At 39.8% G+C, this 22,790-nt stretch overlaps 1 protein-coding gene across 3 annotated transcripts in view; it reads left to right on the top strand.

Annotated features, from left to right (window-relative positions):
* The window catches only part of LOC112102128 (cytochrome b5 reductase 4), a 72,394-nt gene extending 62,270 nt beyond the window's left edge, over positions 1–10,124 (top strand). For all 3 annotated transcript variants that reach the window (XM_026654376.2, XM_026654371.2, XM_026654387.2), the window contains 2 exons: positions 8,249–8,413; positions 9,483–10,124. In XM_026654376.2, the coding sequence (XP_026510161.1) occupies positions 8,249–8,413; positions 9,483–9,537 (220 nt within the window). In that variant the 3' untranslated portion in view covers positions 9,538–10,124. The remainder of the gene's footprint in view (positions 1–8,248; positions 8,414–9,482) is intronic.
* Positions 10,125–22,790: the final 12,666 nt, after the last annotated feature.

The raw sequence follows: 22,790 nt of genomic DNA, 5'->3' as shown, positions 1-22,790 counted from the left end.
CATCTTAAATTAGTGTCTGTGTATATCCTATCCTATCCTATCTCCTAGAACTGGAAGGGACCTTGAAAGGTCATCGAGTCCAGCCCCCTGCCTTCACTAGCAGGACCAAGTACTGATTTTGCCCCAGATCCCTAAGTGGCCCCCTCAAGGATTGAACTCACAACCCTGGGTTTAGCAGGCCAATGCTCAAACCACTGAGCTATCCCTCCCCCCAATATCTCATCATAACCTTTCTATTTGGGGGCAGGGGAGTGTTAAAGAACACTGTGACCGCAAAATGTCAATATTTTCTTTGTATGCACTTTTGTGGTAATTGTGTCGGTCCCAGGATATTAGAGATACATGGTGAGTGAGGTAATATCTTTTATTGAACCAACTTCTACTGGTGAGAGAGACAAGCTTTTGAGCTTACACGGAACGTTTCTGCTGACCAACCATTTTCAGATGATTTCAGCATCTTTGCCTCAGTCTGCAGTCTCAGCCATCCACAACAGTTCAGATGTGCCTGAGGCTCTTGGGCCACATGTCCACTTTCATGTAGGTGGTCCAGTATGCAAGGTTGCCCCTTCACTCCCTCCAAATGTGGCTCAGGACAGCTTAGTGTTCAACTCTTCATCCCCTGGGTGGATTGGTCTGTCTTCCTCAACTGGTCTTGGATTCCTTGTAGTGGTGGACTTGTCTAGAGAAGGTTTGCCAGGGCATTCACTTTGCCTGGCCCTTGCCAATAGCTCAGTTGTCAGTGATGCCTCCCCGATAGGCTGGGTCACTTGAAGCTCAGGGTCTGAGGTCAGAGTAGGAGTCCTCACTGCATATTGGGCCATCTACAATGCATTTCATGCTTTTCTGGACTGTATTAGGGGCTCAATGGTTCAAATACTCTGAAAATATCATGTGATTTTATGTGAAGAAGCAAGGGGGAGCACACGTCAGCATGTTCTGCCAGGAGGCAATCAGGTTGTGGCAGTTGTGCATCAAGGAGAATATCACTCTGATAGCTGATCACTTGCCCTGGGGTCCAGAATCATCTCATGGACCATCTCAGCAGGAATTTTTCCCAAGTCACAAATGGTCTCTGAAGACAAGTGTCCTTCAGGTCATCTTCGCAGTTTTGGGTATTCAGACAATTTATCTGTTTGCTACAAGGGACAACAGGAAATGTCATCTGTTCTGCTCTTGAGGGGGCCTCAGTCTGGGCTTCCTATCTGACACATCCCATCTAAGCTGGCAGTTGGCTCTCCTGTATGCCTTTCCCACGATCCCAATCATTCTACAGGACATCCAAAAGCTGAAGACAGATTGGTCCAAGCTCGTTCTCTTTGCTCCAATGTGGCCGAGGCAGTGCTGGTTCTCCAGCCTTCTCGCACTGTCAGTTCAGCCTCCCATATCATTTCCTCTCCACTCTGACCTACTCACTCAGAATCATGGCCCCACTTTGGATCCCATGCTCAGCTCCCTACATCTCATGATGTGACTGATTCATGGCTGAATGAGGCAAAAGAATGGTGTTTGGTGGCTGTTCCAACACGTCCTACTCAACAATAGAAAGCCCTCTACCAGAATTGCCTATTCAATTAAATAGAAGCGGTTTTTAGTGTGGTCACTGGCCCTTGGAGTTCAACTGACGCTGGCTTCTATTCAGGACATTTTGGAGTACTTGCTGCACCTTCAGTCTTCGGGATTTGCACTTAGCTCATTAAGGGTGCATCTGGCAGGGTTATCAGTGTTTCATCCTCCCATGCAGGGAAGATCAGTCTTCTCCAATACCATGGCAGCAAGATTCTTAAAAGGGCTTCTTCTTCGTCTCCATCATCCGGTCCAAAAGCCGGTTCCTCTGTGGGACCTTGACATGGTCCTGGTGGCTTTAATAGGACCTCCATTTGAGCCCCTGGCATCTTGTCCCTTTCCACTTTTGTGTCAGAAGACTGCATTCTTGGTAGCGATAACATCCAGAACGAGAGTCTGAGTTGCAAGCTCTAATGGCAGAGCCTGCTTACACACAATTCTCTAAGGACAAAGTGACTTTATGGCTACACCCCAAATTTTTGTCTAAAGTGGTTTCTCAGTTTCATTTTGAATCAGGCTTTATATTTACCTGAGTTCTTAAGTAAGTTACATTCATCTCTGGAGGAGCAGCGTCTCCATACATTAGATGTCAGGCAATGTCTAGGCTTTGGTCTGGACAGAACTAAATTGTTTCGTTCTTCGCCTCACCTGTTGTGTGCCATATGCAGATTGTCACAGCAGTCTCTAAATGGATAAAATCCTGACTCAAGAGTGCATATTCAATAGCTTCAGCTACGGCGCCTGCGGGTGGAGGCAGGGCGCAGAGCTGCCTAGGAGCAGCGGGACAGGTCGCTGCTTGCGGGAAGCTGCCCAAGGTGAGTGGCCCCCAGATCCGGCACCCCAAGCCCCCGCCGGGCCCGCACCAACTGGACTGTAAACAGGCATTTCAGTGAAGATCAGAAATGCTGGTTTATAGAGCTTTCTGCTTGGTGAAGTGCTGGATAAAACAGCTTTTACTGTATCATTATTGCGGTGTGAAAAATGTTTTCTGGAGTCTGGACCTTGGCTATACTTTAATGAAGAAATTTTCACCTTGACAAAAAATAATTGACTACCCCTGATTTATTTTTTGATTAAACAGGGAATATGTGTAAAATAAGATAAACGTCAGGGATGTGTTTCTTTAAACTTTTAAAGTGGGAGATGGGATTTAATGTAGCAGAAAAATGAGTTGTACATTAACAACTTCAGAGGGTTACTTTGCTCTGATGTTCTCTTGATTAATTAGGACTAGAACATTCTGAGGTCTAGAGAATGTTTTATGTGCATAACAATCTGCTGTAGATTCTCATGGAGAGAGGGGTGGTAGTAGTAAGCTTGACTCAAACAAAATTTTTTTCTTAATTTGAAAATGCCAAATATGGTGTCACTTTTACAGTGACATTTTCCTCCATGTGTGTTCAGAATAATATTTACTTAGTGCCAAAAATTCGTTTTACTGCCTTCTACTTTCATTAGCGCTGAAAAAGAACACCTCTATGGAACAGCAGATTGCAGATTCTATTCCATTATGTGCACCTTCAACAGAATTGTTCAGTTAGTTACACCTGTGCAAATCCTTTGAAGGCAGTGGCTTTCCACAGGAGTTAAAGGCATAACATGTCTTGAAGAACTTTATAAATGATATGGTGTATGAGATGTAAAGAACCCAGCATGTCTATCAGAGACCTGGCTGAATTTTCAGGGATGTTAATAAGAAAAATCATTACTTATAAAACATGTTTGTTATGGAAACAGTTGTGACAGTCAACCTCACAATGCCGTTTTTACAGTATCTTTTCAGGGAGGAGAATCGCAGTTTAAGCAGATCAGGGTTGTGCCATGACATTTACTGCAATTGTATGTTCTAAAATGCACAATGCAAGGACTATTTTTGCAAACTTTTCCTGACCGGGTAGGTTGATCAGGGTATAGAATGGGCATGGGGGAAATTCTTTCATTTTTTTGGTAGATTGGGTGATTTTTCTTCTGGAGTTCAGTTTGTTATCTATAACAAAGTGCATAGTTTGTAAGTGGCTTACAGCATTAGGTGTTATCTGTACATCCAAATTATTGTGGATTGTGAAATACTAAATATATATTATGACAGTAATTAATATATTGATAAATTAGTAAAAGCCAATTTAAATTAAAACATAAACTTTTTAATTTACAAAAGTATAAAATTATTCTTATACTTAAAATGTTCAAAATAAATAATTAGGCAACTTGTCACTGAGTAGCTTTCATTTTAAAAAATTTAATGTTCATAGTAATTGGTTATAATAGCTATTGAGAATTAAATAGAAAATACACTCCTTTTAAAACTAAGTAGCAGTTTGATGAATAACTGATTTACAAACTTTCATATTATGATTGTATCATTGTGGAGATATTTTAGTTTCTACCAGCTAAAGGTTGAGAGAACCTTATAATGGAAGGTTGAATAAAAGCTCACTTCATGGACATTTTACTAACTTGTGCATTTTAACTGCAGAATGGATTGGTTTACAAATGGCAAATTCGTTTCACAAGGATGGTATCTACCTATAAACTGATTTTAAGTTGAAGTTGTTATGAAGGTTGCAACTTGCACAGTAATCCTGTCAATTATGAAATGTTAGAAAGTTGAAACAAACCTAATGAAATTCTCAGGCAAAAGTTTAACCTGGAGTTAAGGCATTTCATTTTGGTGGGGAGGGAAAACCCTTGAGAATGGGAGGTTTCGAGGGGAGAAAACCCACAAATGATGTCTTGGAAATCCAAAGTTAAGATTTTACTTATTATTTCTACTTGTAACTGTGAGATTTTGGGGATCACCCAGACAGTGAGAGGTTCTGTCACTGCCTGCCTTATAACCTGAGAGTGCCTTAATGCTGTGCTACTGTGGCTCACATCCCGGACACCAGTAGCCTGCCCACAAGCACAGGCCTCACCCTGGCTTCCATCAGACTAGTTACTCCCTGTAGGATGACACCATCAGCCTTTCTAGTCCTGAGCCTCCTCAAATCCATCCTTCCTGAGTTCTTAACTACCAGACACTTGGACTTTCCCCCTCTGGTTTGTCACCACCAAAGGTGTGAAACTAGCCCCCCAGTTATCAGTTCACTTGGGCCCCCACACTCCACAGAGCTTGCATAACAAACCCTGCTTGGGGTAAAAATAAACAAAAGGTTTATTTAATAGAAAAAGATTCAGAGATGAAATGATAAGGGAGAGCAAACATACAAGTTATACAGTAAATAAACTGACGAAACTTCAGGCTTTACACTTCTGTATTAGATAAAATCCCTTTTCTAATACAAGTTGCCTATTGCCTTTGAACAGTTTCCCAGCTTACACCCTAGCCATGGGGAGGATCCAGTATTCAGACAGCCTACCACCTTTGAGACTGTCCCTCAAGTTCTGGAAGAAAACTCCAGTTTTAAGCCTCCTATTTAAAAGGCTCTTTTCCCTTTCTCCTGGCATGGAGACTCGTGGTTTTGGGCAAACATCTGACTTAGTAGGTACCACTCCCTGTCTAATAACTCACTGTCCTACTGTGAAGTGGAGCCAGAGTTTTAGCCCAGATTCCTTTCCCATCCTGTGGTATTTTCAGGTAGTGACTGTCTTGGCAGTCAGCCTTTAGGGGTGGAAGAGGTAAGTATGTCATGGAAATCATTAGCTCTAAAATTCATCAGAGTGGATTTATTTTAAATCAGTGATTTATATCACCAGTTTTAACTATGATTTAAATTAGCAAGTAAGAAACCTTGATTTAATTAATCAATTTTAATCTTGTTTTGCATTTGTACTTTTAGTTATTTTCCAAAAGAAAAGTTGATTCTCATTGGTTTGTAACCATCTAAACATGTTGAATTGCAACTAAATTTGTGCTTCTTTTTGCTAACCAGGAGGATACATTATATCTATATACATTTTTTTTGTTTTCATCAAAAAGTTTAGTAGCAATTGGACATCTAACTTAATGAACGCCAGTGAAAATGAGATAGGATCAGAGGCTAAAATAGGGAAAGAACAAGTTAAAAATTACTTAGACAAGTTAGATGTTTTCAGGTCCTGATAAAATACAGCCTGGAATCAAGGAGCTGATTGAAGCGATATCTCCGCCATTAGTGGTTATCTTTGAAAAGTCATGTAAGATAGGTGAGATTCCAGAGGATGGGAAAAGGGCAAATATAGTGCCCATCTATGAAAAGGGAAATAAGAACAACCCGGGGAATTACAGACCAGTCATCTTACCTTCTGTACCTGGAAAGATAATGGAGCAAATAATTAAGCAATCAGTTTGCAGACACCTAGAAGATAATAAGGTGATAAGTAACAGTCAGCTTGGATTTGTCAAGAACAAATCATGTCAAACCAACCTAATAGTTTTCTTTGACAGGGCAACAAGCCTTGTGGATAGCGGGGAAGCAGTCGATGTGGTATATCTTGACTTTAGTAAAGCTTTTGATACTGTATCACATAACCTTCTTATAAGTAAACTAGGGAAATACAACCTAGATGGACCTACTATAAGGTGGGTGCATAACTGGTTGGAAAACTGTCCCCAGAAAGTAGTTATTAGTGGTTCACAGTCAAGTTGGAAGGGTATATCGAGTGGGGTCCTGCAGGGACCACTTCTGGGTCCAATTCTGTTCAATGTCTTCATCAATGATTTAGATAATTGCATAGCGAGTACATTTTATAAAGTTTGCGGACGATACCAAGCTGGGAGGGATTGCAAGTGCTTTGGAGGATAGGATTGTAATTCAAAATGATCTGGACAAACCAGAGAGATGGTCTGAAGTAAATAGGATGAAATTCAATAAGGACAAATGCAAAGTACTCCTCTTTGGAAGGAACAATCAGTTGCACACATACAAAATGGGAAATGACTGCCTAGGAAGAAGTACAGTGGAAAGGGATCTGGGGGTCATAGTGGATCACAAGCTAAATATGAATCAACAGTGTAACACTGTTGCAAAAAAAGCAAACATCATTCTGAGATGTATTAGCAGGAGTGTTGTAAGCAAGACACAAGAAGTAATTCTTCTGCTGTACTCCGTGCTGATTAGGCCTCAGCTGGAGTACAGGCAGTCCTCGACTTTACGACATTCGACTTATGACAAACAGCACTTAGGATGTTTCTGAATTGAGACGCGGATTCAACTTACTACAATTGGTGTCGACTTTACGACACTCAGTCCCACCATGGAGTGGATTGCAGTTCTGAGTTACAGCGTTTTGAGAAGAACAATACAAATGATTAAAGACTTAGAAAACATGACCTATGAGGGAAGATTGAAAAAATTAAGTTTGTTTAGTCTGGAGAAGAGAAGACTGAGGGGGGACATAACAGGTTGTTACAAGGAGGATAGGACAAGAAGCAAGGGCTTAAATTGCAGCAAGGGCAGTTTAGGTTGGACATTAGGAAAAACTTCCTAACTGTCAGGGTAGTTAAGCACTGGAATAAATTGCCACGGGGGGTTGTGGAATCTCTGTGCTCTAAGGTTTTTAAGAGCAGGTCAGGGATGGTCTAGATAATACTTGGTCCTGCTATGTGTGCAGGGGACTGGACTAGAAGACCTTTCGAGCTCCCTTCCAATTCTACGATTCTATGATTGATTTAAATAATTACATAGTTTAACTGACATTTATTCATATTCTTAATTTTTATGTTAGAAAATGGTGAATGATGCATTTCTTACTAGGTGATTAATTTTTTACTTGAGATTTGTGTCAAGCTCCATTTGGATGGATATTCAAAGTCAATTAAAAATGCACAAGAACAGCATTGTAAAATTGTGTTTATTAATTAAAATATGCTGGATACATAAGGAAAAAGAGTTTATCAGAAATGTTTCAAAACACGTTTTGCATGCAAAACTAACCGATTTATTAAAGAAAAGACGTATGGAACGGATTGTTTCTGGCCACTGTGTGGTTCAAGATTTAGAACTACCCTGTTTCCCCGAAAATAAGACATTCCCCGAAAATAAGACCTACTTCCAGTTTTGCCTCTCGCTGTAATATAAGACATCCCCCGAAAATAAGACCTCCCCGATAATAAGGCCACCCCGGAATATAAGGCCCCGAAGCTCCAGGAAAAATAAGACCTCCCCTGAAAATAAGACCTAGCGCATCTTTGGGAGCAAAAATTAATATAAGACACTGTCTTATTTTCGGGGAAACACAGTAGTAAAGCTCAGCTATAAATAAACACTATGTGTAAGAGGAAGTGGAAAACATCTTTTTCAGCTCCCAGCAGGGCCGCCCAGAGGGTGGGGCAATTTGTCCCAGGCCCCACAGGGGCCCCCACGAGAATATAGTATTCTATGGTATTGCACCTTTTTTTTAATGGAAGGGGCCCCCAAAATTGCTTTGCCCCAGGCCCCCTGAATCCTCTGGGCGGCCCTGGCTCCCAGTTGATTTCTCAACTTTGAATGAACTAGTCATTCAACTGAACTAATTGAATAAAGTGAAATGAAGAAAATATTCTTTCTATACCTGCAGGAGATTACTGCTGTCAAAAGATGGTTTAGCACTTCAACAAACTCTGGTTCCAGGTGCTAAGCCAATAAATTCCACCAGTTCAGTAGTTTGACTTTCTATAAAATTAGGCAGCAAACATATCTATGATTTTATCTACCCTGAGATACATTGATAGTGCTAGAGATGTCTGTATGGAAGCAATATATTTACATTTCCTCCTGTTTTGCAGGTTTGAGGTTCAATTTATTCTCTCAGAGCCAAAAAAAGAAGGGACTGGCAAACAGGGAAAAATTTCTTCATCTCTCCTTTCTGAGTTTGTGAAAAGAAGCAAAAAAGACTCCAAAGTACTTATTTGTGTCTGCGGTCCAGCACCTTTCACAGAACAAGGAATACAGTGAGTGTAAAAATAATTATTCCTGTGCCTGAGGTGAACTATATAATTTTACCCCCTTTTAGTATTTCTAAAATGGTACTTTGAATTTTCCTTATATGCGAGTAAAACCGTTTTTGTAAATGTTTGTGTTTATTAAGCAATTGATAATTACAAAAGGATAGAATACAATCATACGGAAAAGCTTGTTTTTTAAACTAATGTTGCATACTATGTGCCATTCTTTTTATGTAATATAGGTTACTAAAATTTTATGACCATATTAGCTTAAAACTTATAAAAACATCCATTCATGCAAATATTAACTACAGCCCAAGTTTCACCAAGTTGTTAAAGCTTTTACTCTTAGTAAAATATCACTTTCCAGTTATTTTTGTAGCTACGTCACACGGTTTTGATAGATCTAAGTGTTGTTTGAGAATTTTGAAACTCATCACTTTTTCCAAATGGGATTATGTCTCTGATATACTGGAATTTCTGAAAAGAGCTGTCTAAGTGGTGCCAATTTCTGATAGTGTCAGCTGAGTCAGAATTGAATTTGAAGAAGTTGTTCTATTAAAATCCTGTAGAAACATGAAAGCTTTCAGTGCATTTATATTCATTTTATAGCTATACTAAAAACCTATGGAATATAAAAAAGAAAAGATACAAGGGAAACAAGCACATCCATCCTCAAAACAGTGGGCCAAATATCAACGCTGAATACATCCGTTGAAGTCAGAGCAGTTTCATAGATCTAAAAATATTTAATCTGACCAATATATTTTATCTCTGTATTTTTTTTTTTAAGATTTCAGTGGGAACTAAATCTGAGATACTTCAAAATATTACACATTCTTGGGTTTTTTAGAAATTGATAGCATCATATTAAGTATTTTTATGCAGTGTGTATGAATTTCTGTATGGACATGGAGTTTGCTCTTAATGTATTTGCATAGCCAGACTGATTTCAGAAGGTCGTCTTCTGGAAAAAGAGAGACACTGTTGCTGAACTGCAAACTGTTTAGCTTTACTGTTCTGCAATTCATGTTTCCTTACATGCGAAGTAACAAATTCGATTACTGATTTTCAGGTTTCTGCAGGATCTTGGATATTCCAAAGAAGAGGTCCATAGTTTTACTGCATAAAACAATATGAGGATATGACTGTTTAATTCATCAATCTTCTTTATTTACATTCATAAATAAGTTTAAATTCTTAAAAAGAAAAATATTTTGTACGCATTAAAATTTGACTCTTGGTATCAAAATATTTCTTGAATGGTATATGCATTTGGGGCAAAGGAATTTTATACTGTTTTCTTGCTTTTGTATTTTTGCTAATACTTACAGTTCAGCTAGGATATTAATTTATTGCAGAGGCAAGTAAATGTGAACAGTACATATTAGATATTTAATTTTGTTAGCCTAGAACTCTTTCCTCATAGCTCTGATTTATTACCATCCTAAGTACTGATTATATAGATTTTTACTTGAAACACTTTTCTTTACTGTAAAATGTCTTAGCAATACTGTCTGAATTTATATATTGCACTGTTAACTCAGGTAAATGATCACTTACACTATGTTCTTATTAGTATCATGAAACCGTGTTTTACTTTTAAGTGATCAAAACATATTCTTGTCCTTGTACATAATATTGATAAATAAGGTGCTCATATGTATGGCAAACTATGAGTAAAGATGCACTAAGTAATAAAAAGGTAAATATTGGATACTTGTTAAAATGCACACGTTGAGTGGAGTATCACTGTCATATATGATAAAGTGGAAGGCAGATGGGAAGGATGATCCGGTGGGCAGGGCACTAGCCTAGGATTTGGAGACCTGGGTCCAAGTTCATGCTGCACCACAGAATTCCTGCATTTAGCCACAGTTCCTCATTTCTAAAATGAGTATAATAGCACTTCCTTGCTTCACCACTGGTGTGAGGATAAATACATCCGATTGTAAGATGCTCTGATACTACAGTGATGAGGGAATATAAAAGTACCTTAGATTATGACCTAGATTGCAATACGTTAGATTGTTTGGGTCTGTGCCTCTGCTCTCCAGTTATTCAAGGTTAAATATTGGGTGATTTGACCATAATTTACTACAGAGTGATATTTTGAAAAGACAGCAGAGATAATCAGCAAAACTGTTTACTTTTGCTTGGTTTTACGATTATGTGGAGCCCCAGCTATTGCAAGTAATATTGCCCATACACAACATTCCCTTGTGGCTTTTAGTATTGTTGACATGCTACTTTACAAATCTGAATGGCTATATCTGTCCTGCTTCAAAATCCTTGTTAACACCAGGCTTGCAATGGAAGCATCCTTGATTCAGCACATGTAAAAGGAGCGTTAGGGTGACAGTAACCACTTTTGTCAAAAGCTGAAACTGATATGTGCCAGTAACTGGCTATCCCAAATTGAACCATCTGAGACAAATGAAAACAGTCAGTTTGATAGTACTCTTTCTTTACACAAAAAGGCTATAAGTGGAAATGACAATATTATTACACTGTGTTTCCTAGCAGAAGATAGGTTTTTGGACCATCTTGACAGGTTGTCACTGAAAACTTTTACAGTTCTGACCGACTCTACTAGCAGAATGCTTCAGACATTTTCTAATTATAGAATTAATGGTCCCTCGGCTGGCTTAACAGTTCCTCCATGTAGCTTGATAGCTGGTGTTTGAAATAGAGTATACCTTTTAGAAAGACCTCCAGTTTTGATTTAGGCCTGGTCTACATGGAAAAGTTTCATCGGCATAGCTACATTGCTCAGGGGGTGTGAAAAAGCCACACCTCCACCTGATGTAGCTATGCCTACAAAAACCCCAGTGTAGACACAGCTGTGTTGACAGAAGAGGGCTTAGGGCAATGTAGCTAACTTTTTGGGGGGAGATGGGGTTCCTACACTGACAGAAAAATGCCTTCTGTTTGGTAACCTGCGTCTGCACTATGGGGCTGTGCTGACACTGTTAGGCCGATGTAATCTCCAAAGTGTAGACACACCCTTAGATTCAAAGCAGATGGACTCTCTGGATTCTCCTCCCCCGCCTCCCCCCTTTTTTTTAACACCCTCATGTGGATTGCTTTTCTTGCTACATTAACTTAAAGCTTAAAAAACCCAACAGCCAACTTTACATTATTAAGGCTTGGGAATATGTAAATATTTAATATGTAATCTTTTATTTGAGCCATGATACTGCTTTGCTTTGAAATTATGAGCATATTACGAAATGTCAGTTTAATGGCAAATCTCTTAAAAGGGCTGCGGTTGAAAACACAATTAATAATTCTCTCCAAGTTGTGAATATTTTACTACCCCAGTATTCAGGATGGCAGTTAGTAACACATGATTTGGGAGGGAGAGAAATTCATTAATATATGAACAAATAATGCACTTGTTTATGTATTGAAACCAATACAAGAAACTGTGCTTCAGTTCTCTGAATATCCTGGTTCCTTCAGGGACTACTTAAAGTGGCCCTGAGAGTTCTACCCTTTTGTGCTTCTTTCTGGTGTATAAAAACCTTGTAGATCTTCAGAAGATGATGGGTTTCTTTGGAGTGGGCTATAAAGAGCCCCAAGGTTCTGTTGTTTAGCTGAACTCCTGTGTACCGTGGAAGAGAGGAGTAGCTTCTCAGTTTGACTAGAGAGACAAACTACTCTACCTGCAAGAAGGAAACTGAGGTAGCAGTTGGACCTGACAAAAAGAGAAGGTTCTTGTATACAGGGGTATTTGATACCACGGTAAGTGTGTGAAGTAGTGTTTGTGGGGGCCTAAATCCAAATCCTAATGTAGGTTGCAAGCCTATGTCTGTAACTTCCTTTTCCCTGCACTCTGTTTTTATTTTCTTAGCAAAACTACAGTATAGTTTGGTATAGGACATAGGTGTTTCAGGTCACTACTGAGGTATGTTGTTTGTGGTATGTTGGAATTCACATGGTACCTGGATAAAGCTACTAACTTTAATCAGTTACCTTCATTAAATTCATACTCATTTTTAAAGTCGCATTTTTTTATTCGTTCTAGCAACTAAGGATTTTTTCTGGAAAACTGTGTAATCTTAAGTATCGGGGTAGCCGGGTTAGTCTGTATCTACAAAAACAACAAGGAGTCTGGTGGCACCTTAAAGACTAACAGATTTATTTGGGCATAAGCTTTCGTGGGTAAAATCTGAAGAAGTGAGGTTTTTACCCACGAAAGCTTATGCCCAAATAAATCTGTAAGTCTTTAAGGTGCCACCAGACTCCTTGTTGTTTGTGTAATCTTACTGTAGGATTGCCAGAATAGAGAGTAAGGACAGGGCCTGTGGCATGGATGGAGACGATCTCTGCCAAGGAGGTTCCTCTGGATCCCCAACAACAGCTTAGGTCTGCTCCTGCCTGGTGGAATCCACAGGGGCAGACAACAAAATAAGTGCTTCCTGCTGTCCTCCAGGGCAAATCCCCCCTGGAGTGAAGCAGCTGCTGTTGATGCACAAGAGTGAATGAAACCCTGAGTGAACAAAATGGGAAGTTTTGGTTTCTTTTTGGTTAATATTTCTGAATCAGGATCTACAGAATAATTCATACTTTTTCTGCATTCCTTGGACTGTCTGACAAGATTGAGTTAATTCCCATTCTGTAATTTTCTTCTCCCTTAATGAACATAACAAAGATCAATTTAAGCTACAGCAGAGAAATGATCGTATATACAATGGTTCTTGATAGTGGTCCCTCTGTGCCCAATCTTAATAACTTTTCTTTGAATTTTCAAGCATTCTGGAGTTAGAACCAGGTACATTTGCAAATAGACTTTCCTTATGGAAAGCTAAAAAGGTTGTTTCTTTACATGAGTAATTGGGGAGAATCAAATAGCCCAGATCTTAGTGTTTTGGGGATAAAAGGGAATACTCATCCCCTTGATCAATCAGTACCAGCAACCAAATACAAATCTGAAAGTTATTAGGTGTTAGTGGTCACAGTATGTATATGTTTGGCATATACAACGAGATATTTGTGTGTGTTTCATTCTTTGGCTCTTAGATTTAAAATCTCTCCTTTTCTTTATATATAGTTGTTTTAAAAAAAAAAAAAACAGGTCACCGCTTAGCAGAATTACTTCTATTTATAGCAGTGCCCTTAACAATCCTTTGAATCACATACTATCTGCTTTTTCAAATTTTCATAATTTTAGGTATTCAAAATGTATTAGCCAGTATTTCATGTCTCACTATGTTTCATATCTAGAAATATATTTGGAATGACATAAATAAAAAGATCATCTATCCAAGACTGTAGGTAATTCTACCATAAATTACAAAAACAAATACAAACAAGCAGTTGGTAGAATAGAGGGCTCCCTGGCCTCTGCAAATGATTCTTCTCAGAAGCTTGCCAATTAAAGTCTTGTCGTCTACTCCTTCATCCCCACCATGACCACTTAAGGCTGTTAATCATTTCAGTCTGCCTTATCTTTCTTTTAAATATAATGTATTTTTCTTTGTGGAGTCTAATTTAATATCCAGATTTTTTTCCTTGTCAAAAATTAGAATGTTTTGTAAAACAGATTGTTGGGGGAAAAGATCCTTCCAAAGCACGTTAGGCCAGCCCTTTGCACAATGTTGTGACAATAGTAGGGAGGAATTAGTTACATTTTGGTGTAGGAAACATGGTCAAGACCTATTTCACAGGACTACTTAAGAATTCTAAAACTGGCTCTGGCCTGGATCAGAGTGCTATTCTGATTCCCACTCAGTTATCTCATCTGACACTGTTGCTCATGTGCTTAAAGACTGAATTTCTGAACTGCCCTCTCCTGCTCCCTAAGTGGAAGGATGGTCCTTGGCTCTATTTCTACTTGTCCGAAGTCACCTTTGGTACAAAGTCTTATGATTAGATGAAGCACTGGGAACTGGTTCCCACAGCCTTACTGGGGATTGCAGGTCAAAGTAAGAAGTAGCCAAGGCTATTTGGAGGAGGCAGAGTGAGTATAATTGCTCAGTTTTGGAAGAATGGGGCCTTGCTGGGTGTTACTTCCCAGAGGCCCCTTCCAACATCTGACTGTCTTTAGACAGAAGAAATAAAATATTAACTTTTAATTTGTGAAAATGGAGGTGATTTTGATAATTTGTAAATAATTTGTCAGAATACCTGGCACCTGTAGGTATCTATATTTCTGTGTCCTCAGCATTGCTAATGCCACCCCCTCAGAACTCAGACTACTACTTCGAGGAGTGTCCCTGTGGGTGCTCCACTTTCGGTGTCTTGGCACCCTGTGCTTCTAGCAGAGACTTGTGGTAGCAGTGCCCCGGTTGGCCATGCATGCGCAGCAGCCATCTCACGCCGCTCCGAGCTGCTACCCTGCGTGCGCAGCCAACCGCCCCCCAGTTCCTTCTCTACCACCCTTGGTTTCTGTCGGAAGGACAGCAGCGCCCTTATCTAGTCACATATTCCTTTAATCTCTGCCCTTTTCTCTGTTAATTTTCCTCATTGTTTATCTCTCCATTCATTTTCTTTTGTTTTCACATTAAAAGAATAAAATAAATAAAAAAAACACCTTTCCCCTTTTTTCTCCCTGCCTCAGGCAGGTAGTCACTGAAGAGGCATTAGACTGGGACTATTCCCATTCTTTATTCAGCTAGCCTCTCGGACTTGCCTGGCTCTCCAGGTTTCAAGCGCTGTCTGATCTGCAGACTCTCAATACCAGTGACAGACAGCCACTTGCAGTGCATCCGTTGCCTGGGGGAGACAAATGTTACCCCAAAGTGTCCCCACTGCAAGAAACTCACAGCACACAATATCTGCAAAATGGCTGCTGCTGGTTTATGAACCATTCCAGAGAATTCCACTTACTCTTCAAATTGTTAGGTAAGTCTCTCAAGAATTAACATTCTATTCTTGAATAGATAGAATCAGCAAGTTTCATCCCCTTTCTCCGCAGTGTGTGCTGGTGAGAATCTGTAGTTCAGTGTTACGCAGATTCCATTACTTAATGACTGCAGCCCATCCACATAGGTATAGAGATCACACACCTGTACCATTTCCTTAGTGATTCTCATTTGTATTAATTTAATAAGCTATTTGCATATAATAGGGCTATATTGAGTCAGTCTTTTTGCAGAAGCATACAGCTGCTTTTGTAGCTATCTCTTATGACTCTTCCATTAGCATAATAAGTGCCCATGACAAGGAATTTGTCTCTGCACTGTTCAGTTATTGAACAAAATGTATTGTAAATGAGTGTATTTGTGTCTAATTGAGTCATGGTGTGTTTTCCCCATAATTTCCTTTACATGTGATAAAACGATGTGTGGCATAATTATAAATTGGACAAGAACATGAGATTTTGATTCATTTTCTTCAGGATTTCCAGGGGAAGTACTTGATTAAGGTAAAGAGGATAATTGCATTGGCTGAGATGAAGTATGAAAAAGAGATTTGAACTAGCATATTTATTTCTTTTAATGGAGCTATACAGCCACTTGCCTATCTGTGTATGCAAATAGATTGAAGGGATTAATAGAAGGTGGAGATGTATGCTTTTGAGAACTTCTAGAAATTATAATTGCTAATTGATACATGCACTGCTCTATATAAAATAAATAACCAGACATTTGTGTAAATAATGTTATATGTATAAGAAACTACAAACAGTTGGTAAAAGGAAAAGTTTATACAAAACCAAAATTCTAGTGTGTCTGGATGAAAGAGTTTTGCTTACCTAAAAATATTTGAAGGAATTTGTCAGAGATATTAGAGGTGGGTGCTGACAACTATAAATTCACACAAATATTAGGATGAACTAAATGGTTTTCTCCATCTCTGTCATCCTGAAAATGCAGGGATTTTCCTGTATAATATACTGTATACTTTATATTATATGTAAACAAAAAAGAGGGAGAGGGCATGCTTATGACAGTCCAGTGCATTACGAGTAGGAGTAAAAGGATGAAATCAGACAGCTGGATATTGTGACTGAATATGTGGAAATGTTCTCTAACAGTGAGCTCTGTTGATGAAGTGTTTACCCTGGATAAGTAGTGAAAGATCTATTGCTTGAATCTTTTTAAAACCTAAACTGGTCATTGCAATGCAGATAATGGGACAAGCTGAACTAATACATCTTTTCTATTCTCAGGGTCTGTGATAAAGAATTTTAACTTATGATTCATCACAAATCCAGTGAGTTTAAATTAAAAGTCAAAGGAGCAAATAACACTTGGGCAGCAAACGCACATTTTGCTTCCTAATTATGCTCTAATGAATCAATTTTGCTGTTTTGGTTTTTTTAACTGGGCATGACCTGCAATTAGATGAGCAGCAGTGCATAATTAGCAATGTCTTTGGGGTATATAAATGTTTCATCTGGCACTTACTTGTTAGACATGAAGCAAACACCTTTTTGAACAGGGTGATGGACGGGTATTACCTATTTTTGTTGCATTATTGCTTTTTCTATTCTTAACACATGTTTTGAGAGGAAATAAGATTTAATACTGTACACCAATAAAATAGCATAATAAACAAAAAGAACAAACATTAAAAAGTTAAATATCCAAAGGCTCAGAGCTTTGGCAGTATTATTACTGAATGTCGGGAGTATTTTAGAGACAAAAATTTCATTGCCACTATCATAACACTATAAATTCATGGATCCACCCCTTGAATACCATGTGCAGTTCTGGTCACCCCCATCTCAAAAAAGATATATTAGCATTGGAAAAGGCACAAAGAAGAACAACAAAAATGATTAGGGGTATGGAATATCTTCCATACAAAGAGAGATTAAAAGAACTAGGACTGTTTAGCTTAGAAAAGAGACAACTAAGGGGGGGGGGAGAGATATGATAGAAGTCTAAAAATCATGAATGGTATCAAGAAAGTGAATAAGGAAGTGTTATTTACCCTTTCATATAACAAGAACCAGGGGGTCACCCAATGAAATTAATAGGCACCACGTTTAAAACTAATACAAGAAAGTACTTCACACAATGCACAGTCAGTCTGTGGAACTCATTGCCAGGGGATGTTGTGAAGGCCAAAATTATAACTGGGTTCAAAAAATAATTAGATACGTTCATGGAGGATAGGTTCATCAATGGCTGTTAGTCAAGATGATCAGGGACGCAACCCAATGCTCTGGGTGTCCTTAAACCTCTGATTGCCAGAAGCTAGAACCGGACAATAGGGGATGGATCACTTGATAATTGCCTTGTTTTGTTCATTCCCTCTGAAGCAACTCCAACTGGCCACTGCCGGAAGACAGGATACTGAGCTAGATGGATCGTTGGTCTGACCCTGTATGGTCGTTCTTATGTGCACTAGTTTAGTGTACCTAACCTAATTTCAAGTCCTCCTATTGTGGATAGTCTGATTATTTTTGTCTTACTTTATCCCATATTATCCAGAAATTGCATCCATAAATGACTTTGGAATGTCTACACTGCAGCCGGGAGTGTGTTTCCCAGTGCATGTAGACCCATGCTAGCTCTGCTTGAGCTAGCATGCTAAAAATAGCAGTGTGGCCACAGCAGCACAGGTGTTTGCTTAGGCTAGCCACCTGAGTATGTACTCGGGATCAGGTGTGATTGAACTCAAGTACTTGCGTTTTTGCTGGCTGTCTCAAATATTTTTTTTTGTAATTTGCAAAATTCTGTAAAACTGCTTCTTACCAGTATACACTAAGGATTGTAAATGGTTTTCAGTGAGAGAGAGTAATGGCAATGCATGGGTTACTGATCTCAAGGGTCATAACCCTGGGACTTGATCAAGGAAGGAGCTGTGCACACTTGTGAAGTTCAAAGCACCCTCAACTGCTGTTGAAGTCAGTTGAAAGTGATGGTGCTCATTTCACAGGAATGCCCAGCACTTTGCACCCCAGAGTGAAAAGGAGGGATCTTACTGTGTTAGGTGGAGCCAGCCTATGGATTTCATCACCACATTTTGCCACCTTTGGCAGGGAGGGAGTTCTCCTCAAATGCCTCTAACCCAGATGAATTTCTGGGCAGGTAGGTACATAGCCACTGCTCTCTTGAATGATGCCAACATGTACATATGAAATTCTGTGTGTGCCTCCAAATCTTCCACTATACCTTTGCTTTGGTTTGTGAGGCAACAATAATTTATCTCCATTTTACATACGGACAAATGGAGGGATTGGCTTGTCCAAGATCACACAATACATCTGTGGAGAGCCAAGAGTAGAAAACAAATTGTCTGACCCCTTCCCCTTCACCGTCACCTGTCATTTAACTTCTTGACCATACTGCCTCAATGTCTAGTTTCCATGTCTAGTTGATAATTGAAAACCCTTTTAGAGCACAAGCTAATATGAGCACAAACTAGCCACCCTAGTACATGCCATCAATGTTTCAGTATCCTAGCTGAAGTCCAAATGTGCCCAATCCTTTAACCAAGCTACTATTCCCAGTCCTTTCCTCCAGGGGACCACATGTATTTTTAATATAATTTTTCCTACTACGACCTCCTTCCCGCTCCTCCCCCCTTTCCTTCTTACTAGCACAATTTTGGATTTAACAAGCTCAAGCTTCAACACAAGCTTAGGTGTTTGGTTCCCATGGAGACCGTTTGTCATCCCACACAAACTGGAAGCTGGGTTGCTGTGGCAACATAGATAAGAACTTCATTTAGGGTCATTAGAACTGTCAAATCAATGTTGAGCAATGGCTCATCTTGTCCTGTGTCTTGTCTCCATCAGGGGGCCAATGGTGGCTGCTTCAGAGAAAGGTGTAGAGGTGTCCATAGTGCAAATAACTGCAGTATGTTAAAATTGCAGAAAAAAATAGTTTATGTATTAAAGCAGAAGTGATGAGCCTGTAAAACTTCATTTTATCTCTTTCCTCCATATTTAGTCTTCTATTGTTGTTCCCTATGAGAAGTCTACATATGTTTATGGTGAGTGCTGACAGTCTGCCAAGTGCTATACCAGAGTCAGAGGCATGGTCGTGCCTCTGAGATATTTATAGCCTAACTAAAGAAACTCTTTAAAGTGTACTGGAAGACCAGAGATCAGTTCAGTCACAGTGAATTAAAATAAAGTTTTATTTCCTTGTGGTGGGAGACACACCCACACTGTTCTGGGATGAGAAGGGGTTAAGATACTCCACTGATTACAACTAAGAGGAAACAGCCTCACCCTGCATTAATTGCCTGGCTGCCAAACTTGAAAGGGAAGCTCTCCAATAACTACAGAACACCTGGAAATAAAAGGAAGGGTATGGTTAGAACAGGAGAATTACAGAAACAATTTCCATATAGGAGTAGAAGAAACCTTGGGCTGATCCCCTGAGTTCCAATATCCAATATCTTACTGCAAGACCATCCTTGCTGTCAGTACGCTCCCCATAGGGCAACATCCTATAACTACTGTGAAAGTGCAGCTTGACAAGTGCACGCCAACTCACTTAAAGTGGTGTTCAGCACACAAAGCCTAGTACACTCGTATTCATTGGTCTTCACTGAGTGAAGTTTAAGGTGTTCATTTCGACCTGTAAGGCCTAAACGGCTTGGGTCTGGCTACTTCAGGAGGAGAGTTGAGTCAGTGGGAGAGCATGATGGGGGAGTGTGATTTTAGGAGAGATTGGAAGGTCTTGTTTTCAGGTATTGACACAATTAAGGGCGGGTATAGAGGAAGCATTTGTTTTGGGTAGGTCCAATAAATAAGGGTTTGTTTTAATAGACTGCATACATAGGCACCTTTTCTGCGTTCTGGGCCCTTTAAAGAAATTTGAATAAGTAATACTGTAAATAATAGGACAATAAAGCATGTGTTTCAGCATCAAATTAGTTAGGCAAAAGAAAGCAAAGGTCAGACAGTGCCTGTTTGAGAACAGAATAAAGCACAGAATGACCAGTTGTCTGAAGAAACTCTCATCTCCAGTGAACGATGAAGATATCACCTGAATAAGGACAAATAATTATCTTGTCTTTATGTGAAGACAAATTGATCTTTAATAGAGGCTTAAGCTGTTCTTATGAAAACACTAAAAATTAGACTCGTACTAATGCTGATGTCAACTACAGGGATGCAGAAGAATCCAGTATAGTACCTCTTCATCTGGCCAGACATACTGAATTACATGGCAAAAAATGTAAATGGAGGTCATATGGGATGACCTGGTCATAAAAAATATTAATGGCTTAAGAGATTAAACGAAAGATAAACTGTTGCAATTGTTAATGTACTTGCATGGTTCTGAGGGATTTTTAGCTCTTATCTCCCTTTCTGGGCGTATTAACGTAAAGGGTTAGATCCTCAATTTGTGTAAATTCTCATAGCTCTGTTGAATTCAGTGGAGGTAGTTATGCCAATTTGCACCAGCTGATGACGTGGGGTAATATATTTTATCCTTTATCTTAGCTTTGGAGACCAGCTCAGGCCACTTGTATCATAAAAAGCTGCAGGAAGCACATTGTTAGGGGGTTTCTGTTGACTATTGTGTAACTTATGCAGAGGAGAGGTAAGTCAATCTGTTTATCAATTCTATGCTAAAAAGTTCCTCTCTCTGACTTAAACTATTTGCACAGACTATGAATTCCTATCCTTGCAAGAGGCTACAGCTGGATGTTCTATAGGAACCTTTCCAAATACTAAAAGTGGAAATTATAATAGGATTCACTTTCCTTCTCTTCTTAGAAATCCGCTACCAGTCTTTACCGTAAATCAGTTACACTCACATACAATTAATAATTTCAAATTCCTTTTTATGAATAATGCTCCAAAGGTAAACCATTACAGCACAGGAGTTACAGTGCACCTTACTGGACTAACATCACTCACTAGAGATTTGTTATTTTTCCTTTAAAATGGAGAATATAACACAGAACCTAAGCCTGAGAAATATATATTTATTTATAATATCTTACAAAATCAATATAGGGATTAATTTGGGACTCCTGACAATCGGAGATCTGCTTTCACATAGGCTGATCCTGAGTATTATATTGACATTTCAGTAAAACATTCAGTTGTACTACATAACCAGTTGTTTCGGCATCCATACTGTTGAGCAAATTCAAAACTTCAAATAAGAAAGGAAAAAACACTTAATTACTGCAGCTATTAAGCTCTCTCACACACTCTTGGTTCAATGACATAGTACACCTCCTGAAGATATTAGGTCTCCAGTTTGCAATTGTTCCTTTATGGTATTTTCCCAGTCTCAATCCCACTGACCCTGTAAAATTATAGGAAACTGTATTGAGATCCAACCCACACATCAGTCTGGGTTACCTCTGACAGCTTTATCTTCTCCCTGCAGGGCTGGATTAGATCTGAGCCATGCTCTCTATAGAACTCTCTACTTACTGGCCAGAAGCTGACAGCCTCTAACTTGGAGGTGTGTGTGTTTGCGTATATGCAGGAATGTCTGTCCTTAATGAAGCCTTCCACACCAGCTTAAAAACAACTATTGAGTAGGGTAACAACTTCCTGCACACCCTGTGGTGTGCAAAGAAGTAGTTGCTATTTCAGCAGTCACTCAAGGTTGCCATCTTGTCTGAGAGCAAGTAGAAACAGCAGCTGTAATTACAGCAATAAGGCCAGGTCTACACTATAAACTTACATCGGTTTAACTACGTCGCCCAGGGGTCTAAAACATCCACACCCCTGAGCAATGCAGTTATACCGACCTACCCCCGGCGTAGACAGTGCTATGCTGATGGGATAGCTTCTCCTGTTGAGGTAGTTACCGCCTCTTGCGGAGGTGGATTAACTACACTGATGGGGGAAGCTCTCCCATTGGTGTAGTAGCATCTTCACTAAAGCGCTACAGTGGCTCTGCTGCACCAGTATAGCTGTGATGCTGTACCTTTTAAAGTATAGACCTGCCCTAAGTGTTTTTGGATGATATTATGGGGTACAACAATCACTGCTGGACTGGCTCCTCCTCCTCCTGGTCTCTCTGGGGATTAGCTCAAGGACGACCCCCCCCCCCCCGTCTGCGATTTGCCCCCCCTAACTCTGTCTCCGTTTCTGCTGACAGTCTCTCCAGGAACCGCCACGTCCTCTTCATGACTCAGCCCTCTGGCTGTGTCACCTTCTGTGTTTCCCCTTTCCTAGGATCAGTACCTCATAGTCCGTTCTTCCAGCCACTTCCCTCAGATGCCCTCCCATCTACGGTTTGCACCCTGTCACTCTGCTACTCAGTTGGAACAGCCAGCTAGGAGCTTCCTCTCGCTCCCCCGGTCCCTGCCAGCAACTGCTCTGTCCATGGTGCTAGCACCTCTTTGACCTGCTAGGAACCCAGTCCTTATCCCTGGAGCCACAGACCGCAAATGCCTGACTGGCCTTGCAGCTCCTTTTACATGAGCCCTGCTGAGCCCAAATTGGTTGCTCCTAATGTTTTGTCCTAATATTCATTAGCTATTTGCAGATCATGTG

This window comes from Terrapene carolina, unplaced genomic scaffold (genome assembly GCF_002925995.2).
Source record: "Terrapene carolina triunguis isolate 2854851 unplaced genomic scaffold, T_m_triunguis-2.0 Scaffold42, whole genome shotgun sequence".
Lineage (NCBI taxonomy): Eukaryota > Metazoa > Chordata > Testudines > Emydidae > Terrapene > Terrapene triunguis.
Note: the sequence above shows the minus strand (reverse complement) of the source record. Positions and strands in the feature narration are given on the sequence as shown.